The sequence below is a fragment of the Acinonyx jubatus genome, chromosome E4 (genome assembly GCF_027475565.1).
Source record: "Acinonyx jubatus isolate Ajub_Pintada_27869175 chromosome E4, VMU_Ajub_asm_v1.0, whole genome shotgun sequence".
Taxonomy (NCBI): Eukaryota; Metazoa; Chordata; class Mammalia; order Carnivora; family Felidae; genus Acinonyx; species Acinonyx jubatus.
Window position 1 is genome coordinate 58,069,789 of NC_069395.1, and position 18,071 is coordinate 58,087,859.

An 18,071-nucleotide genomic window follows, 5' to 3' on the forward strand; every position below is an offset into this window, starting at 1 on the left:
AGGAAATCACACGGTCCACTTCCAAGCCTTGGGTTAACTGGCACAGGACTGGTAAATTCCAGAAACGTGCAAGGCAGAAACTAGTTTTAACAAGCACCACTGGAAACTAAAAAGTTTGGTAGGCAAGATGAAAATAACCGAGGAAGACCCAGGGGACTCCAGGTCCATGCCACCTGAACAGAAACCCTGCTTTACAACAGGACGGGGAGAGCGGGGGCCTTCAGGCGTCTGCACTGAGCCCGAGGAAAGAAGCCAAGAATCGACTATTAGGAACACCTCAAAGCTAACCTGGCGTTATCTTGCAAATGCCGAAAAATGCCAATAGAGATCGACACGGTGAGTGAATTCTCACCAACCTCTAGAAAATGCCATCGAGTCAGGCCTGGGCAGAACCCTGGGGGGCTTACTCACAGGAAGTGAGGCAGTCTCTGACTCCAGAACAGCAGGCACGGCTGGGGGAGGTGTCTGCACTGAAAACGGGGTGGGTGAGTCTGCTTCCTGAACAGTGAGCCCTCATCTCTCCTTCTTCTGTTCAACTCCCAAGCCGGAGATCAGATTTCCTTCTGGAAAAATTGACTAACTCAAGAGAAAGGACCCTCTGCAACTGACACTTAGAGGCCCCGAACTGGAAAACAGCCAGCACTTTATACAAACAGCGAAGCGCCCCCCCCCCCCCCCCCGCCGGAAAACTCTATCTCTGCACAAAGAGCTGATCAGATTTGAGTACCTTATTTTTCAAATGATTTGATTTATTTTTGAGGGGGGGAGGGGCAGAGCGAGGGGGGAATGGGGATCCGAAGTGGGGTCTGAGCTGTCAGCACAGAGCCCGATGTGGGGCTTGAACTCAAGAACTGTGAGATCATGACCTGAGCTAAAGTCAGACACTCAACCGACTGAGCCACCCAGGCGCCCCTAGATTTGAGTACCTTAATTAAATATGATGGATAGCCAAGGATCATTGGGCATTTGAGTAAAGCTTCTAATATGAAAGACAGAAATAATAAGAGAAAAAGGCAATTCAAAGAAACAGCAAAATCAAGTGATGGGAGAAAACATTTACAAAATCACATAAAACAGAAGAAAAAATGATATGCTCAGAGAAGTAAGACTATGCCTTCATGAAAACAAGTACAGGACGTTATAATTAGAGAATAAGAAATAGCTCTTGAGGGGTGCCTAGGTGGCTCCGTTGATTAAGCGTCCGATTTCGGCTCAGGTCACGATCTCGCGTTTGTGAGTTCGAGCCCCGCGTCGAGCTCTGTAATGACAGCTCGGAGCCTGGAGCCTGTTTCAGATTCTGTGTCTCCCTCTCCGTCTGCCCCTCCCCTGCTCATGCTCTGTCTCTCTCTGACTCAAAAGTAAATAAAACATTAAAAAAAAGTAAAAAAAAAAAAAAAAGAAATAGCTCTGGAAAATAAAAAGCTGAAATTTAATATTCAATAAAAGTTGAAGATAATATTGCAGAAATTTGCTAGAAAGCAGAACAAAAACTGCAAAACAAAACATAAGAAAACTAAAGGACTGATCTAGGAGTTGGTCCAATTCCTGGTAGGAATTTCCAAAAAGAGAGAACCAAAAATGGAAGGAAGAACATCTCTAAAGAATAATGGAAGAAAATATCCTAAAACTGAGGGACACAGTTTTCAGATGGAAAGAGCCCATGGAGCATCCAGCACAATGAATAAAGAAGACTCACAATTTTATAAAATTTCAGAACACAAGGGATAAAAAAGATTCTGACAGGTGGAATAAAACCGCTACCAAAGAAGCAGGAATCAGAACACAGCAGCTTAGCACTGGAAGCTAGAAAAATCGACAATGTCTCAAAATACTGAAGGAAGACAATTTATAACCTGGAATCCTACCCAACTGCATTATCGAGCACGTCAGAGGGAGGAGAGTAAAAACAACTTTAGACATGCTAGAAACAAATGTGTTATCTTACAGTCTCGGAGGCCAGGAGGGCCAAACTCAAGTATCAGCAGGGCTGCGTTACTCTGGGGGCCGTGGGGGGAACCCACCTCCTTGTTCTTCCCGGCTTACGGAAGCTGCCTGCACTCCTTGGCTTGAGACTCCGTCCTCTATCTTCAAGGCCCAAGGTATAGCATCTTCAAATCTCTCCCTGACTCTGACCCTCCTGCCTCTCTCTCTTACAAGGACCCCTGTGATGACACTGGGCCCGCATGGATTATCCAGGAGAATCTCCCCATTTCACAAATGAAATTCTCCCCATTTCAAGGACCCCATCCTTGATCAGAGCTGTGGGGTCCTTGTGAAAGGCGAGGCAATACCTTCCACAGGTCCTAGGAATTAGAATCTAGACATCTCTGGGGTCATTATTCTGCTTATCAAACAAAGCCTCAAAATTTTTATCTCCTGTGCATCTTTTCTCAAGAAGTTATGGATGATATGTTCCACTGTGACATGAGAATAAACTAAAAAGGTGAAGACCTGAGGTCTAAATAAGAAATGAGTAAATGAAATTCCTTGGGAGAGGAGGCCCCAGGATGACTGCTCTGCAGCAGCCTAAGGCACAACAAAGCTACAAGATTCTAACAGGTATGTCTCCAAAAAGAAAATGAAACCAACAGAATATGTGGCATGTTTGAAGGTGTTCCAATTAGAGAGTTCTGAGAAGGAATATAAATATGTACTTAGAAAACTATGCAAACAAAAAATGAGGCAAATATTGGCTCCGTGAAAAACAAAAAAGTATAAAAGGAAGCATATATATGTGGTACAACAGTGAAAAACAAACAGGTGCATGTGGCACTGAAATATACCTAAATACAGTGAGATACACACTGGGGAGAGGCTGGTGTATATATATGTATGTGTACAGAGGGTGTGCTGGGAAGAAAGGCTGGGAGAAAAAGAAATGTATATTCTCATTTTTCATAGTATGGAGTCAGTAGATAGTATCTAAAATTGAAGTACTGAAGTAGCAATGTGATAAAGTTGTTTAGAAACATGAAGATAAATATCAGAAGAAATAGTGGAAAGAATAGAAAGCGTTTGCTATTATTCTTTGGTTTTTTCTTCCTTACTCCCTTCTCTTTCCTTTCCTCTCCAGACTCCCATCAGATTGTTTGATATTGTCCATTTTTCACTCGTCTGCCCGTCTCTTCATGCTTCATTTTGGATAATTTCTATTGCTGTGTCTTCAAGCTTACTGATCTTTTCCTCTATAGTGTCTAATCTGTGGTTTACACCATCCAATGTTTTGTTTTATTTTGTTTTGTTTTCACTTTGGTCTTTTTTATATTTCCTCATTATGTCAAGGTTTCTTTTACATCATTAAGGTTATTTAGAAGATTCATCATACTTGTTTAAAAGTCCTGGTTCTATGAATTCCATGGTCTGTCATTTCTGGGTTTGTTTCTGTCGATTGGCTTTTCTCTTATTTATGTTTTTATTTTCTTGCTTCTCTGTACGTGTGGTAATTTTTGACTGGTGCTGGACTTGGTAAACTTTGCATTCTTGGGTGCTGAATTTTGTTGTATTCTAGTAAAGGGTGTTGGGTTTTGTTATGACACGCAGCTAAAATACTTTCTTAGTTTGATTCTTTAAAGGCCTCCTTTTACCCTTTGTTGTGGCAGATCCACAGCATCCTTATTCTGGTGCTACCTTAACCCCACTACTAACGCATGACCATTCTGAGGACCACGACCGATATTCTGTATATTATGAGGTCTCTGCACTCTGGCTTTTAGGAACGCAAACAATTCCTAGCCCTGTAGGATATCATATAACCTAGTGCTTTTCAAGTGGTTCTTTCTCTGGTTGTAGGGTCTTTTCTCCCATGCGTGCAAAAAACTATACTCAGAAAAGGCTCAAGGGAGCCCCACCACTCCAGATGTCTGAAACTCTCTTCTTCTCTGTGTAGTTTCTTCTTTGCTGCAGCAAGCCTAGCTACGTTGGCCTCTCCAAACACTGACTTCTGCCTCCTCAATTCGGCGAGACAACTGAGCTCCATCTCTGTTTCTTCTACTGGCACTGCAGTGTGGAAACTGCTTCAAGGCAGTAAACTCAGACGATCACAGGACGCCTCGTTTCCTTTCTCTTAGGGAAAACAGTACCGTTCAACCTGTTTGCCAATGTCCCCAAACCATTTGTTTCCTAGTCTGCTTTCAGCGGGTGAGCAACTCCCAGAGCACTTCAAAGGCAGAAAAAAAGTTTCCGAGGCTTTTTAGATCTTAGGCCCAACTCTCAAGCCTTTATTCACAACCCTATTCTCATTCACAATCCAAATTAGTGTATGTGAGGTATACTGTGTTATCCAAGAGAGACAGACAGACTAGGAGTAAGTCATGAGCCCTGATGCTGTTATGACAGAGAATGTACGGTCTAGAAACTTGAGCTCTAGCCCTAATTCTGTTGTTAGCTGGGTATGAGCTTTTAGTAATTAAATACCACAATGCCTCAGTTTCCTCACTATGTATTAACACCTTTACTTCCTTTTGAATCCATCCGACCTCTAAGACACCTCAGGGAAAAGCTGTAACTAACCAAATTCCTTAGGATGCTTTCGACCCCAGAAGAACAAAATTGCTCTACAACAGAATTGTATATACTAAGCTGTGGAATTTTTGCCACGCCACAATTACAGTTACAATAGCATAGCCAAAACACAGTATTAACCGTGATGCTAGATTCTGTGCTAAGTTCTAAATAAAAGTTCTTTCTCTTCTGTACTTTAAAAAAAAAAAAAAAAGTATGTTTTTTTTTTTTTTTTATTTAGAGGGAGAGAGAGCGCACAGGAGCAGGGGAGAGGCAGAGAGGGAGACCGAGAATCCCAAGCAGGCTCTGTGTTATCAGCATAGAGCCTGACGCAGGGCTCGAGCTCACAAACTGTGAGGCCATGACCTGAGCCGAAATCAAGAGTCAGATGCTTCAAACTGAGCCCCCAGGCGCCCCTTCTGTACTCTCTATAAGAAGCAGAAATTGATGCCTTTCCTTGTTCATCCAGCCTACCAGTTATCCAGATAAATGTTGACTTTCAATTTCTTCTGAGGAATTCATACAAAATAATTTTTTTATTTTCAATACCAAGAATATCAACTCTTCCCTGCGAATTTCTGGTCCTATAGAGGACCTCAAAACAGAATCTAGGTCTTCGGATTTATTTCCTTAAGCAATGAAGGAATTACACCTGCCAAAGCCGTTTCCTAATTTCATTCGGGCCAGAGGAGCCACGTTATTGGCGAACAATCTGTTAGTGGTGCTTGCGATCCTCCCCAGCCAGCATATTTCCCCTCGTCCTCTCTTGCTCTGTTTTCTGTCTTACTCCGCTTCTGTCTCACGGCTCAGTGTCCTCTCCTGCACCAGGCAAGTGGCAGAGAGCACAGGGCGGCGGGCGAAAGGGCAATCAGCCGTTACCTGGTGAGATCCAGAAGGCAGGCTCTTTACTAGACCCTCTGTGTCGCAGGGCGACTTCCGGGGAGCCTGCTTAACCGGTGAGACACTCTCTGATGTACTGCAGCTGGTGAGTTGGCAATGTGGAGAACAGATGTAAAAAAAAAAAAAAAAAAAAAAATTAATTAAAATAAAGGGGGAAAAATATAGAAATGCAAGTGATGACAAGATGAAGCCGCAGATAGAACAAAACACGACAGAACGATGAGTGTCAAAATGATCGCAGATCTTGAGACTTTTTTTAATCCCTGACACTATCTCTTGTAAGTCAGTGAACCTCCTCTGGGCTAACTACAGAAACCAGTACGGTGCCACCTCTTTGCCTCACTGTGCCATAATCCTGTCTCCTGAAGGGCCTCTGGCTATGGTGCCCATTTATCCTCTGGCTGCTTTGTGTGTTTCTCCTGCTGTCACTCCTCTGGGATAAAGGTTTACGGGAGTAAGCTAAGCCTTCGTAACAGCAATGCAAGGCGAGCCCCTGCTGAATTTATTTCCCGAATTACAGATCCACATCGAAGCTGTAGTCTTGGCTCATCTCATTCCTTTCACTCCCTAGTTCCCCATCTTCGGTGTCCCCCGCCAGAACTACAACCAAACCGAAGAAAACCCAGGAAGTCATGAGTGATAAGACACTGTGGAATGCCACATCACACAGGCTGGACTTTTTCAAGGGCCCGGGGGGCGGGCGGGTCTTTAACAACAAGGATTATCTCGTAAATAAAGAAGGGAAGGCAAATGCCGGGAGGGAACTCTTTAGGGATTCTCTATTGGTACTTGTCAGAGCTTCAATCCTTTCGGATGTATTTTTAAAGAAAATCTTAGGAGTTTGGCAAGGTTCACGTCCAAGTGTTGTTACGAAGACCGAAGCCAGCTGTGTGTTTAAGCTGCGTCTTCTCTGAAACGGGAAGCTTTGCATCCCAAATGCAAAGGGTCTGAGTATCTAACACAGAGAGGGTCTCAATCACAATTCATGCATAAAAGAACACTAAAACACACACACACATACACATACACACACACACACGCACGCACACACACACACACACACACAAAGCCGTTCTACATGAAGAACATATATATTCGGATAATCGTACAAGCCCTAGGAAACCTGACAACCCAGTTTCACTGGGCTGCTATGCTCGACAAGTTGCCAGTGCAAACGCAGGACGTATTTGCGGACAAACCATAATAACTGTTGGGTTAGCTCGGAGCAAGCTAGTTAGTCGTCAACAAGGGAGATGGGCTGAATACGTACACACGAATGTTAACAGCAACGGGCGATGTGATTAGTTACCATGTGTCTAGTGTAGGTGGAAGGAGACCCCAGCCCTGTTACAGTCCCAGTGTGTCGTCTATGTCAGCTTTTCTTAAGAAGTGGAAGAGAAGCAGGATCTGATCCCGGCACACCAAGGTAGAAAAAGGGAGGGAGGGGGGAAAAAAAACCGAAGTAAGAAGAAAAGCAGCATTCACGACGCCATGCAGGATTCGAAGGCACGCTCTTCTGCCCCTTTATTAACCCCAAAGCGAAGAACTACAGAGGCTGGTATGTCCCCATCCTGGATTAGTCTCCCGTTGAAAACCAACACTCCGGTTATATTTCCTCGTAAAGCACTCACCATGCAAGGGGGGGAGATACAGTCGGCAGAACAGAAGCATTCCGAGCAAACAGTATCTGAATTTGAACACTCGAGCTTGTTTAAAACACGGCACTCCTAAAGCCCGGCACAGAGGGGCCCGGGTTCCCGCCGTCCACGAGCAAGGGGGCCCGGGGCATGCAACCCTCTCAGATCACCGTGCCTTCGGGCTGGGTAAGCCGCGCCCGTGCACGTGGGACCCGGCTCGTGCTACAACTGGAACCCAGCCTCCGCTCGGTCTTACCCCACGAGTTCTACATAGCTTACATGGGTCAGCTGTCCAGCTGGAGTTGGGGAGAGAGAAGGTCCTCAGTTAGGCACACACCCTCTGCTCCAAGGGAACAGCCATAAACAAAAAGAAAATCTATTCCCCTCTATGTTTGGGTGCCCAACTTTTACTGTATCCCAGTTTGGATGGGTCCAGCCATGCACTCCAGAATGATCAAAGCAATATAGCTGCTTACAAAAGTACAGAAAGGAAAAGCCCTCATCATCACGTCCGTCAGCTGAAGCCATTTACCGGCTTCACCGCACCAAACCGAAGAAAGGGACATTGATCCCTCTGAAGCAGGGATTAGTGTCACAGCCCACGTCTGACAGCAGGCCACCGATTTCTGCGTGCCCACGTCGGCACGCCTCTGATTCTGGTGCAAATGCGAACAGTAACTAATTCTTCACAATTCTTTTCCCATAAAAAATACAGGCAGTTTTTGATTCCTTCCCCCACCCACCCCCCCGCCCTTCCACCCCAAAGCAGTGCTTCTTACCCAGTGTAGTCTCGTTTAGAGTTTCTCCTTCTATAGAGGACAGCCAGGATCATGCTGATGAGCAGAGTGAGCCCTAGGACCACGGCAGTAACTATACCCACCACCACCCAAACTGGAAACACGGGCAAGATCTCTAGAGAGAAAGAACAAAATCGTTTTAAGGTGCTTTGCTACCAAGAGAAGACGTGGGACTTTATGAAATTAGTACGCGAGCGCTTTAGCGGTGACCACGTCCTCTTTTATCGTCTGCGTTATGAACTTCTGGTGTCTAACTGAGGATGTACACATCCTAAAGAATGAGCTTCAGGGCCAAGCGTTTCTGCACACGCAATCCCTCCCTTTCAATGCTCTGAAGTCAAAGAAAATCCAGGGTGTGAATTCACCTCACTGTGCTCTCCAACAAAGCAGACTTTGTCTCAAAAGGAGACACCAGAACCTGCATTTCCTGCTTATTTTCAAAAAAAGGAAGAAAAAAAAAAAAAAAAAGGAGGGTTGGGGGGAGAAAGAACTGTACTGTTTTTGCAAACGTTAAAACTTTCTCCTGGAGAATGGAGAAGCAGTATTCATTTTCTCTCCCGGTGCCCACCCCACCCAAGCACAGCGGATTTGGTCTTAACTTCTGATAAACACTGAAAACTGGACACTCCCGAAACCGGACCAGCAGGCTCCAGGTATCCGAAGGAGGAGGCCGGTTGCTACGGCTGTGTGAGTGTGGCTCCCCGCACCGTGGCACGTGAGGAGGGACCACAGGTGCACAGAAACAGGGACATAGCTAGCACAAAAACGCCCCTTCCAAATGCACCCGGAGATGGAACCCTTGTTCTCCAACTAAACCGGCGATAAAGGGGACTGCGCCATCACCGCCGAAATACTCAAGAAGTACCTTTCTCTACAACATAGAGCCTAATGTGTCCTGGCTGAACAACAATGTCAGGAGGGTTCTTGACATCACAAATATAGGTGCCGTTGTGTATAAACTGCATATTTTCTATGTTGATTGACGCATCTTTCTTGTCGAGGTCTCCAGCCCAGCTGATCCTGTCCTTAAACGGTGGGTAATTCCCGGGATACACCTGCCCTTGCGAGTAGTGGAAAAACTGCAATTAGAAAAAAAAAGAACACATGAGATTTTCTAAAGGCAGACGCTCTAAACTCTGTAATAGGCATGCTGTGTGCGGAAGGTTCTTTTTTTAAAAAAGACTTCATACAGAAAGAAATACAACTTCGTGTCGCAAATAAGTTATGGAATCTAAGCCGGACCGTTTAGAAATCACACGGTTCAATCCTATTTCAGTGGAAGAAATAAACTCATGTGTCATCTTAAATCTTCTCAATATACCCCTGATGTGGTGATTACTGCCCACTTTTTCGTATAGGAGGAAAAGGAGACTCAAAGAAGCTATTTGCCCAAGGTTACAGTGATAACAGGTGATGAACCCAAAGTCAAAGTCAGGACCATCTGACCCTTCACAGCCAGTGATTGTCATCCTGACAGAGCCTGTGAATCCAAAAGTTTCAGCCTGGGATTCATGAAGTTTACTATTTAGTTATACAAAGACATGAAGAAAACAAAGCCTAAATATGACAGATCAGTTAGTCTGATGGGTTTCTCCCTCTTATGTATCAGTTTCCTCTGGAAATGGCATGGGTGTGTGAGTGGAAGCCCAGACACCCCCAATGTTCTCGCTTCTCTTTGAAGAGTCAGACTCTAGCTCACTCTTTCCTCACACCTGCTTTTAGTCAAGGAACTCCTTTCTCAAAGAAAACGTTGACAAGGGCTGGTCAAGCCCAGCACCTTGGAAACTAGATTAAGGCCTGGCAAGTGGGGATCTATCCTGATACCTGGCTTCAATCCAAGCATCTCGGCAGGAGGCCTGATGCCTTTCTTCTTATTCACAGGTCGGGTGATAGTGGGGCCAGGCAAACAAATCAGTAGGAGTCAACCATGAGCTCCACGATAACTCAAACGGAATGTTTTCAGAACCCTCTGAACACAGCAAATCCTCCCTATGATGGCATCCATTCCTAAGATTTAAGGACCATTGATATTTTGGGAACTCCCCAGCCCCTCTCTCCATCCGTGATGTTCCCCTGAGCCCTAGAATCTCCTCACCCAAATGCCTACTTACTTTACAACCCAGCTGCCTACCTCCAAATTTATCACCTTGCTCTGTAACCTCCACCTTCCACCTGTGTGTCCCATCTCAACGGGTGGATTATTCCAGTCTTCCAAACTATAATCCTGGAGTAATCGTTGATTCCTCTACCTTCCTTCCCATCCAGTTAATCTCCACCCAGTGAATCCTGTCAGTTCTACCTCCTACCTTTCTCTCTTCTCTCTACTGAAGTCCCACTGATAATACCTCATTTCATGCTCTCATCATCTTGGACTGTGGCCTCTTTACTGGCCTTGATCTCCTCTAACCCACCCTCCACAATGCCTAAATGATCACTAGAAAATATTAATAGTAATAATTACATTATTATCATTTATCAAGCATATAGCCCTATGCTTAATATAATCTAAATGCTCATTAAGAACTATGAAGGCTCTCAGGAACTAAGATCTGGGTGGCTCAGTTGGCTGAGCATCTGACTTTGGCTCGGGTCATGATCTCATGGTTCAACGGTTTGAGCCCCGAGTCGGGCTCTGTGCTGACAGCTCAGAGCTTGGAGCCTGCTTTGGATTCTGTGTCTCCCTCGCTTTCTGCCCTTCTCCTCTTGCACTCTGTCTCTCTGAAAAATAAATAAATGTTAAAAAAAAAGAAACAACTATGAAGGCTCTCAGATTTTACCCTCCTTGGAAGTCTGTTAGAGTTTTTACTAGCTTGGAGATGATCTCATAAGAGAATGGAAGCAGGGCTGAAGTGTGAAGCTGGAAGTGACTTATAAGACATTCTAGACAAAGCGCTGAGCGTTGTTAGCAGTGGGAAACTGGGCTTTCCAACGAGAGGAGGGACAAGGTACAAGAACTGTTGTAGGGCTATGAACCTCGTGGAATGTAGGGTTGGATTGAAAGATGAACAGAAGTGGAGGAACAACCAAGGGGGCTACTGCACTAGTCCTAGCACGGTTTTTATCATGTGATGGAGAGCAGAGAAGCAGGAAAGCTGATGAGCGCTAAATGTCAGAAATCAAAACAGAAGACCCAGCAAACATTCGTATTTCCTGGGATGGAAAAGAAGTGGGAGCAGATAGGGAAGGGCAGGACCAAAATAAACCCCCATAAGACTCAAGATTTTAAAATTTGGGTCATTAGACAAACACAGCTACCTGAAAAGAACTAGCAAAGAAGGTAAACAGAGGGGAGAAAAGATGAGTTCCAGCTTAGACATGGGGACTCTGATTCCACAGCCCAGAAAAGGCATCTGTGGTATGCTGGGCTTCAATTTTCCTGAAAATCTGTGAAAATCAAAAGCATCCTGCTCATCTTCTTATACACGTTCTAACACCTGTGAGTTAAAAGATCTTCCATCAATAGCTAAGCATTCTGGAACTACCTGTAACCAGGCTGGTGTGGAAGTACCAATGGATTAGCTAAATACACTCATCAAAAATACAGCACGTTCTTTATAGCAAGTCTTGAGGTATGTTCACCTGCCTTGACCCCCTTGGCAAGAATGTTAGTAGCATAAATGGAGCCACTACTTGAAAGAAAGTTATTACCATTGGACATCTTCCAGGGGATGTTTAATTTGCTGTAGACTAAACAATGCCCCCCATGTCTACTCTGACCAAAGACTTCAGCTGGGAAACTCTCGCAGGTTTAAACAATTCTTCAGACTTTCTTGAGTAAACCTACGTGTGCTTGCTTTTGCCTCTACAGGAAGCATGTTGTGCACTGAGGCCACATTTGTGTGAAGCAGCAGTAAGTTTTCCCAGGTGTGTGTGTGTGTGTGTGTGATGCCTGCTCTCACTCATTCCTGTGCTACCACACACAGAATCACACCCAGCCGGACCCGGTGAGCACTCCTGGACTTGACCTCAGCCTTCCTTCCTTCTTGGTACAACACCCAGGGCTTCCTCCTTTTTTATATAAATCCTGGGGGACACAGGTCCACCCAAGAATTTGGAAATCGGGTACATATTCCAACCCAGTGCAACCTAGATTTTCTTTTGGAGACTTATTTCAAGAGAAGATACATAGCTTTGATAACGTCACATATGAAACTGAAGCCACTGAGGCTAAACGTAAAAACGGTTTTATTTCAGGGGCTATAGTTATCTCAATGAACACCCCCAAGTTTTCCCAGAGAAGACCCTCAGGAACTCAGGACCTAGAGACAATGGACAGGTAGTCCCTCTGTTCTTTAAGGAAAGGCATCAAGGGTAAATTCTTAACACAGGCTTTCTGCAAAAAAAAAAAAAAAAAAGACACTTCAAAATGTCATAGCAGCAGCTATGAGGCAGATAATTCCCACTAGAGTTTCTAAGCTGTGCCTTCTCAACAGGGGTGACATCTCCCCTGGTGGGGGGGCAAATACTGGCTCTAAGGGCAAGGGAGAAAGAGAAAAATACTTCACTCTTTTTACACATAAAGCACAGATGTGCAATATATCTGTAGTATTAAAATTGCATGGGGCACCTGGGTGCTCAGTCGGTTGAGGGTCCAACTCTTGATTTTGGCTCAGGTCATGATCTCATGGTCATGGAATCAAGCCCTGAGTCGGGCTCCGTGCTGAGCATGGAGCCCCTCCTCCCCCATCTCTCTCTCTCTCTCTCTCTCTGTGCCTCTGCCCTGCTCTCTCTCTAGAAAAAAAAAAAGCCAAAAAACCTATAAATGAATGAATGAATGAATGAATGAATGAAGTTTCGTAGATGGGGGGCAGAAATTGGGAAAAGTGTGTTTTAAAAAGACTCCTTAGGAAGGTGATCATGAATAAAAGACTGAGAAACAGTGCTTCAAGCAATCCCTAAAGCCTAGAGTTGGTTATCAACAAATGTTTCCATCTGAGAGAGAAAGAACATGTAAGGGAAAAAACCGAGTAACCAGAGCGCAAGAAAACGGGGTGTGAATGATTCCAGCCCGGACGGTGTGACGACTCTCGGAGCAGGTCCCCAGGCCCTCCCCAGCTTGTAAGCGGGGAGAAGTCTCCTTCCTCGTGAAGGTGAAGGGGTGATGTGAGGGGCGTAATTACATCCGGGTGAGGACCAACAAGGTGACTCGTCACCATGCAAGAGAAGAATTGATCTGGAAGAGAAATGACAGACTCTGTCCCAGCTGCGCACGGACAATCGGGACCGTGGAACACTGCGAAAGCACATGCTGATACTTAAAGGACGGTCAACACGCAGACGGAACGGAAACACGGTGAGTTATGCCCGCTAGCCACCTCAGGAACTAGACCTAGCAGGAGCAGACTTGAACAATGTCCCCCTGGGCCCTCACAGCAGCCCCAGAAGGTGTGAGCATCCCCCCTCTTTGGGACAAGAATCAGGATGGTCGGTGTCGAAGAGCCCCACGGCTCAGCCAGCACTTGGCTAGTTACTAACTGGACCTCGCTTTCGTTCTGCCACTCACCTTAGTCTGAAGTCACCCACAAACCATTCCTTTTTTTTTTTTTTTTTTAAGAGAGAGACAGAGGGAGGGAGAGAGAGCACATGCGCACCATGCGGGGCTCGATCTCACAACCGAGACATCATGACCGCAGATGAAATTAAGAGTGGGACGCTTAACCGACTGAGCCACCCAGGTGCCCCACCAATGTGCCATCCTTACTCCTACTGAGGACTGAGGGCAGCCTGGGTTGCACACGGTTCTGGAGACCCCACATCCCCACCGCACAGTGAGCTCCAGGGACAACTGCTGAGTCAGGCGGCTCTACGATAAATGCAAACAACCTCATAATTAAGTCAGAAAGGGGAGTGTGTGTGTTTGTGTGTGTGTGTGTGTGTAACAGGAAGCCCTCAAAGAAATTCAATAAAAAATGGGGCAAATGAAAGCTGAAATGCGGAGGATAAACCACGATCAGAGTCCGCAAGGCCGGCCAGCGGGGGCTCCGTGCAAGAGAAATTCCATAAGGGGATTTGATGGAGAAGAACTGGGGGGGCAGCAAGGAGGAGAGTGCTGTGCAAAGCCAAGGAAAGAGCTGCATTTAAGAGATGCTGAACTTATTTTTTCCTGGAGAGTTTAGAGCAAGAGAAGGGCCTTGAAATCTCCGAGTCAACGCAGTCACTTCTTTGGGAAGGGAACCATCGGAAGAATGGGTATTTATGACATCACAGCCGTAAAGAACCCGGGAGGCAGGCCCAGCAGGCGCGATCAAGCATTCCTACCGACACAGTGGTGTCGGTCCCCTCTGGCTGGAAGCTCCAGGAGACGGAGGTCAACGTGCCGGTGGTATTAGTAGACTTGAACTTGCAAGTCAGCTTCCCTTGTGTCCCATTTGCCACGAAGATTTCTTTTGGGGTATATACCTCCAAGGCCGATGCGCCCGTGGTCACTGGAGAGAGAGGAGCAAGGAAAGCTTGAGTAGCACTTAGTATAAATATCATGCTGCGTATGACAAAGATATGAGGAAGTTACTTGATATACACAGTTATAATCTATCTATCAATCAGTCGTCTCTCTCTCTCTCTGCTGCCATTGTGTAATATACATTTCTGGCAGAATATTTCACAGCCAGGTACTTCCCAGAAGCGGGATAAACTGCTGACGGTCTGGGATTTTGTTTTTGGTTTTTAGTAAGAAGATACTTTCACGAGTTCAGCTATTACCTCATGTTTATGTTTTCATTAATAGACTTTATTTCTTAGAGCAGTTTTAGGGTTACAGAAACACTGAGCATGAGGGGCGCCTGGGTGGCTCAGTCGGTTAAGCAGCTGACTTCGGCTCAGGTCATGATCTCGTGGTCCGTGAGTTCGAGCCCCGTGTCGGGCTCTGTGCTGACCGCTCAGAGCCTGGAGCCTGTTTCAGATTCTGTGTCTCCCTCTCTCTGACCCTCCCCTGTTCATGCTCTGTCTCTCTCTGTCTCAAAAATAAATAAACGTTAAAAAAAGTTAAAAACAAAAAACACTGAGCATGAAGCAGAGAGTTCCAGTATATTCCCCCACCCCTACCCCCAGTTTCCCCTACTCATAACATCTTTTGTGAGTGTGGTATGTGTTACAATTGATGAGCCAATACTGTTACACTATTAACTAAAGCCCATCATTTATGGTAGGGTTCACTGTGTGTTACACATTCCATGGGTTTTGACAAATGTACAATGACATGTATCCACTATTATAATAAAACACAGAATCCTTTTACTGTCCTAAACATCCCATGTTCCACCCATTCATTCCTCCCCCCCCCCCAAACCCCTGGCAAACACTGATTTTTTTCCTGTATCTGTACGTTTGCCTATAGAGCCGGAATCCTACAGCCTTTTCAGATTAGCTTTTATCACTTAGCGCTATTTACTTAAGTTTCCTCCTTGTCGTTTTATAGCATGACAGTTCATTTCTTTTGATTGCTGAGTAATATTCACGGTATGGATATTATCCATTCACCTCCTGAAGGACATCTTGGTTGCTTCCCTGGTGGTCTGTTTTTAATGATGTAGAGGCCATATATATATATATATATATATATATATATATACACACATATATATGTGTGTGTGTGTGTGTATACACATATATATGTGTATATATATGTGTATATATATATGTGTGTGTGTATATATATATACACATTTTTTTTTTGCTTAAGTAGTTCTCACATTCACCTGTTAAATTTCAACTGCTATCACACTGAACTTCTCTCATCTGCCATTTAATTTTAACTAAATTTTAGTTAAATTTAATTTTAATTAAAACTATTAAAATAAATTTAATTTTAATTAAAACTATTCTAGGTAAGGTATCACTTCATTCAGAGCCGTGTTTATTATTTCACTGATCCTTTTCCTGTAAGGGATTTAAGGCAAAAAACATGCACAACATGCTGTTTTCGTTAATGAAATCCCATCTACCGTTACATCTCAGTGTAACCTGTGCTAGATAACTGTGAGTTCAAGACCCAGCTGACCACACCGGGCCACGTTTTCACTCTACCCCTTGAGTTTTATTCAGTCAGCCTAAGCCCAGAAATAGTAATTCAAATGTCTATCACTTGTAATACAAAAATAGCTCCTTTTTTTTTTTTTCCAAGATCTGCAATCAGAGGCAACTGAATTAATCAGAGTTTTAAGGATGGCTGCTAAAATAATCTTCACTTAAAAAAGACACTTTCCTGGATTAAGGGAAGGTCAGAAAGGAAATTCGTTAGCCTAAAAATGGACACAATTAAAGCTAATGGAGGAAATATTATCTTCCAAATAGGGTATTTTCTAAAGAAATGGTTTGGAAAGAATCCGTATCTGCAGTGTTCCAATTATTCTTAGAATGTAACAGATGAGCAGAATGAGGAGGGGTTTACTGTCACCCAGGACTGACGATCACACTCAGTTTTTCTTCCTGGGGTCTTGCCCGAGACTCTAGGCCAGGCAGAAAAAGAGTACTCCCCCAGTTCTCCCAACCATCTTCCAAATGTTTATTCGCAGGACACAATGGGCACTTTGGCTATTCTTTTAAATAAACTGATAGCCATACTGTATCAATCAGATTTTTTTTCTGCTAAAGAGGGTGGATTATTATTATAGAGAACAATGGATTATTATTTGTGGCCCAAACCTCAAAACAAACCCTTCTTTCAAACAAGAAGCAAACAAAAGATGTTCCTTGCCTTTGTGGGTAGGCAGAAAACCAGCCCCAGGGCATCTGAGTTCAAAACGAGGGACAAAGCACAAGACCAGAAGATCTGACCAGCTTTTCCAGGAAGCAGTGTTGGCTTATAACCCTTATTTATGCTGCGTGATTTTGACTAGTTTTCTCCAGAGTGGCAAGCGCTACAAGGAAAGCCAGTCTGCGAAGTCAATAAATAAGTCTCCTCAGGGTTTTCTCAAAGTCAGATCCCTGCCTCAAGGCTGGCCTACAAAATCTGGTCGGTACCAGAGAGGTTATTTAAAGATGTTTCAGTTTACAGTCACGGAATTTTGGCCGAAAAGACTAACCAAATCCCTAAAGTGGCTTTTAGACAATTGATCTGAGACAGACTTAACTACACCAGAGCTGGTTAATATACAAGTGACTTAAAAAAACAAAAACAAAAACAAAAACCCTCACTCTTTGGCTCATTTGCACAGGCAGCTGTTACAGCCAGGGTTATGGATTCCAACTCTGGCCAATCAGCTGTTCCAAAAGAACAAAATAGCTCCATGCACAGCTAGTTAGCATCCTCTGATCCCTGACACTCTCTCTCTCTCTCTCTCTCTCTCTCTCTCTCTCTCTCTCTCTCTTTCCAGCTGTCCTAGTTCTTGGAGATCCCAACTAGTCATAAAATGAACTTCCCAAAGCCCTGGTCTCTTTGTTGATCTTCTCTTCTACAAAAATGTTACCCTCAGGCCTGTCCCAGCCCCCCATTCTCACATCCGACCCTCGGCCAGGGCTTCTCCGCCTTAGCACTACTGACAACCGGGCTGGATTGTTCTCTGCTCAGGTCTGTTCTATGCATCGCAGGATGTTCAGCAGGGTCCCTGGCCTCTACCAGATGTCAGTGGAATCTTCTCCCCTTCCAGCTGTGGCAACCAAAAAGGTCCCCAGACATTGAAACATCCTCTCAGGGGCCAAGTTACCGTGGCTGAGAATCAGTGCTCCAGACCCTACCAATACGAGCACCCGCTCCACAATCTCAAGCTTCTCTGCTCTCTGACAGCCTCCTCCTGTCTTTCCAGACCACTTACTCTGCTGATCCTTCAGCTGCATCAGAACCTAAGATCTGTCACCCTCCCCCGCCCCCCCCAGAGGACCACTTCATACCCTTCTCTCTCGCCTGGACTCTCCGCTAAGGTCTGTGCTTCCTAGTTCACTGAGAAAACAAGCAAACCTGAAGGCAACTTCCTCGCGTCCCTTGCTCCCCGCAGCAACGCCCCGTGCTCCGTGTTTCCTCTGCTACCGCGTCCGAAAGGTCTGCACCTCTCCTCGGGGCCGGTCCCTGCTTGGGGCACAGGACCCCATCTTCTCTGGCCTAACCAAGGATGTTAATCCAGCAATCCTCCCTCTTTCTCCTGAAGTTCTCACTCTCAACTGAGTTACTGCCACCGGTCATATAAATACCTATATTTATATCCCAGTTTTAGGGGGAAAAACATCTTGACCCTGCATCTCATTTGAAAGAACTGTATATATTCACCGTGCGCAGTTTCTCTCCTCCCGTATTCTCTCCCTTTTT

The 18,071-nt window shown here is 45.0% G+C and overlaps 1 protein-coding gene across 1 annotated transcript in view; it reads right to left on the reverse strand.

The window, feature by feature from the left end:
* MPZL1 (myelin protein zero like 1) overlaps nucleotides 1–18,071 on the reverse strand; it is a 66,210-nt gene that overhangs the window by 8,601 nt on the left and 39,538 nt on the right. Inside the window, exons 2-5 of the mRNA XM_027046160.2 lie at nucleotides 14,093–14,259; nucleotides 8,700–8,913; nucleotides 7,817–7,949; nucleotides 5,380–5,482 (exon numbers count right to left, since the gene is read on the reverse strand). Of these exons, the coding sequence (XP_026901961.1) occupies nucleotides 5,380–5,482; nucleotides 7,817–7,949; nucleotides 8,700–8,913; nucleotides 14,093–14,259 (617 nt within the window). The remainder of the gene's footprint in view (nucleotides 1–5,379; nucleotides 5,483–7,816; nucleotides 7,950–8,699; nucleotides 8,914–14,092; nucleotides 14,260–18,071) is intronic.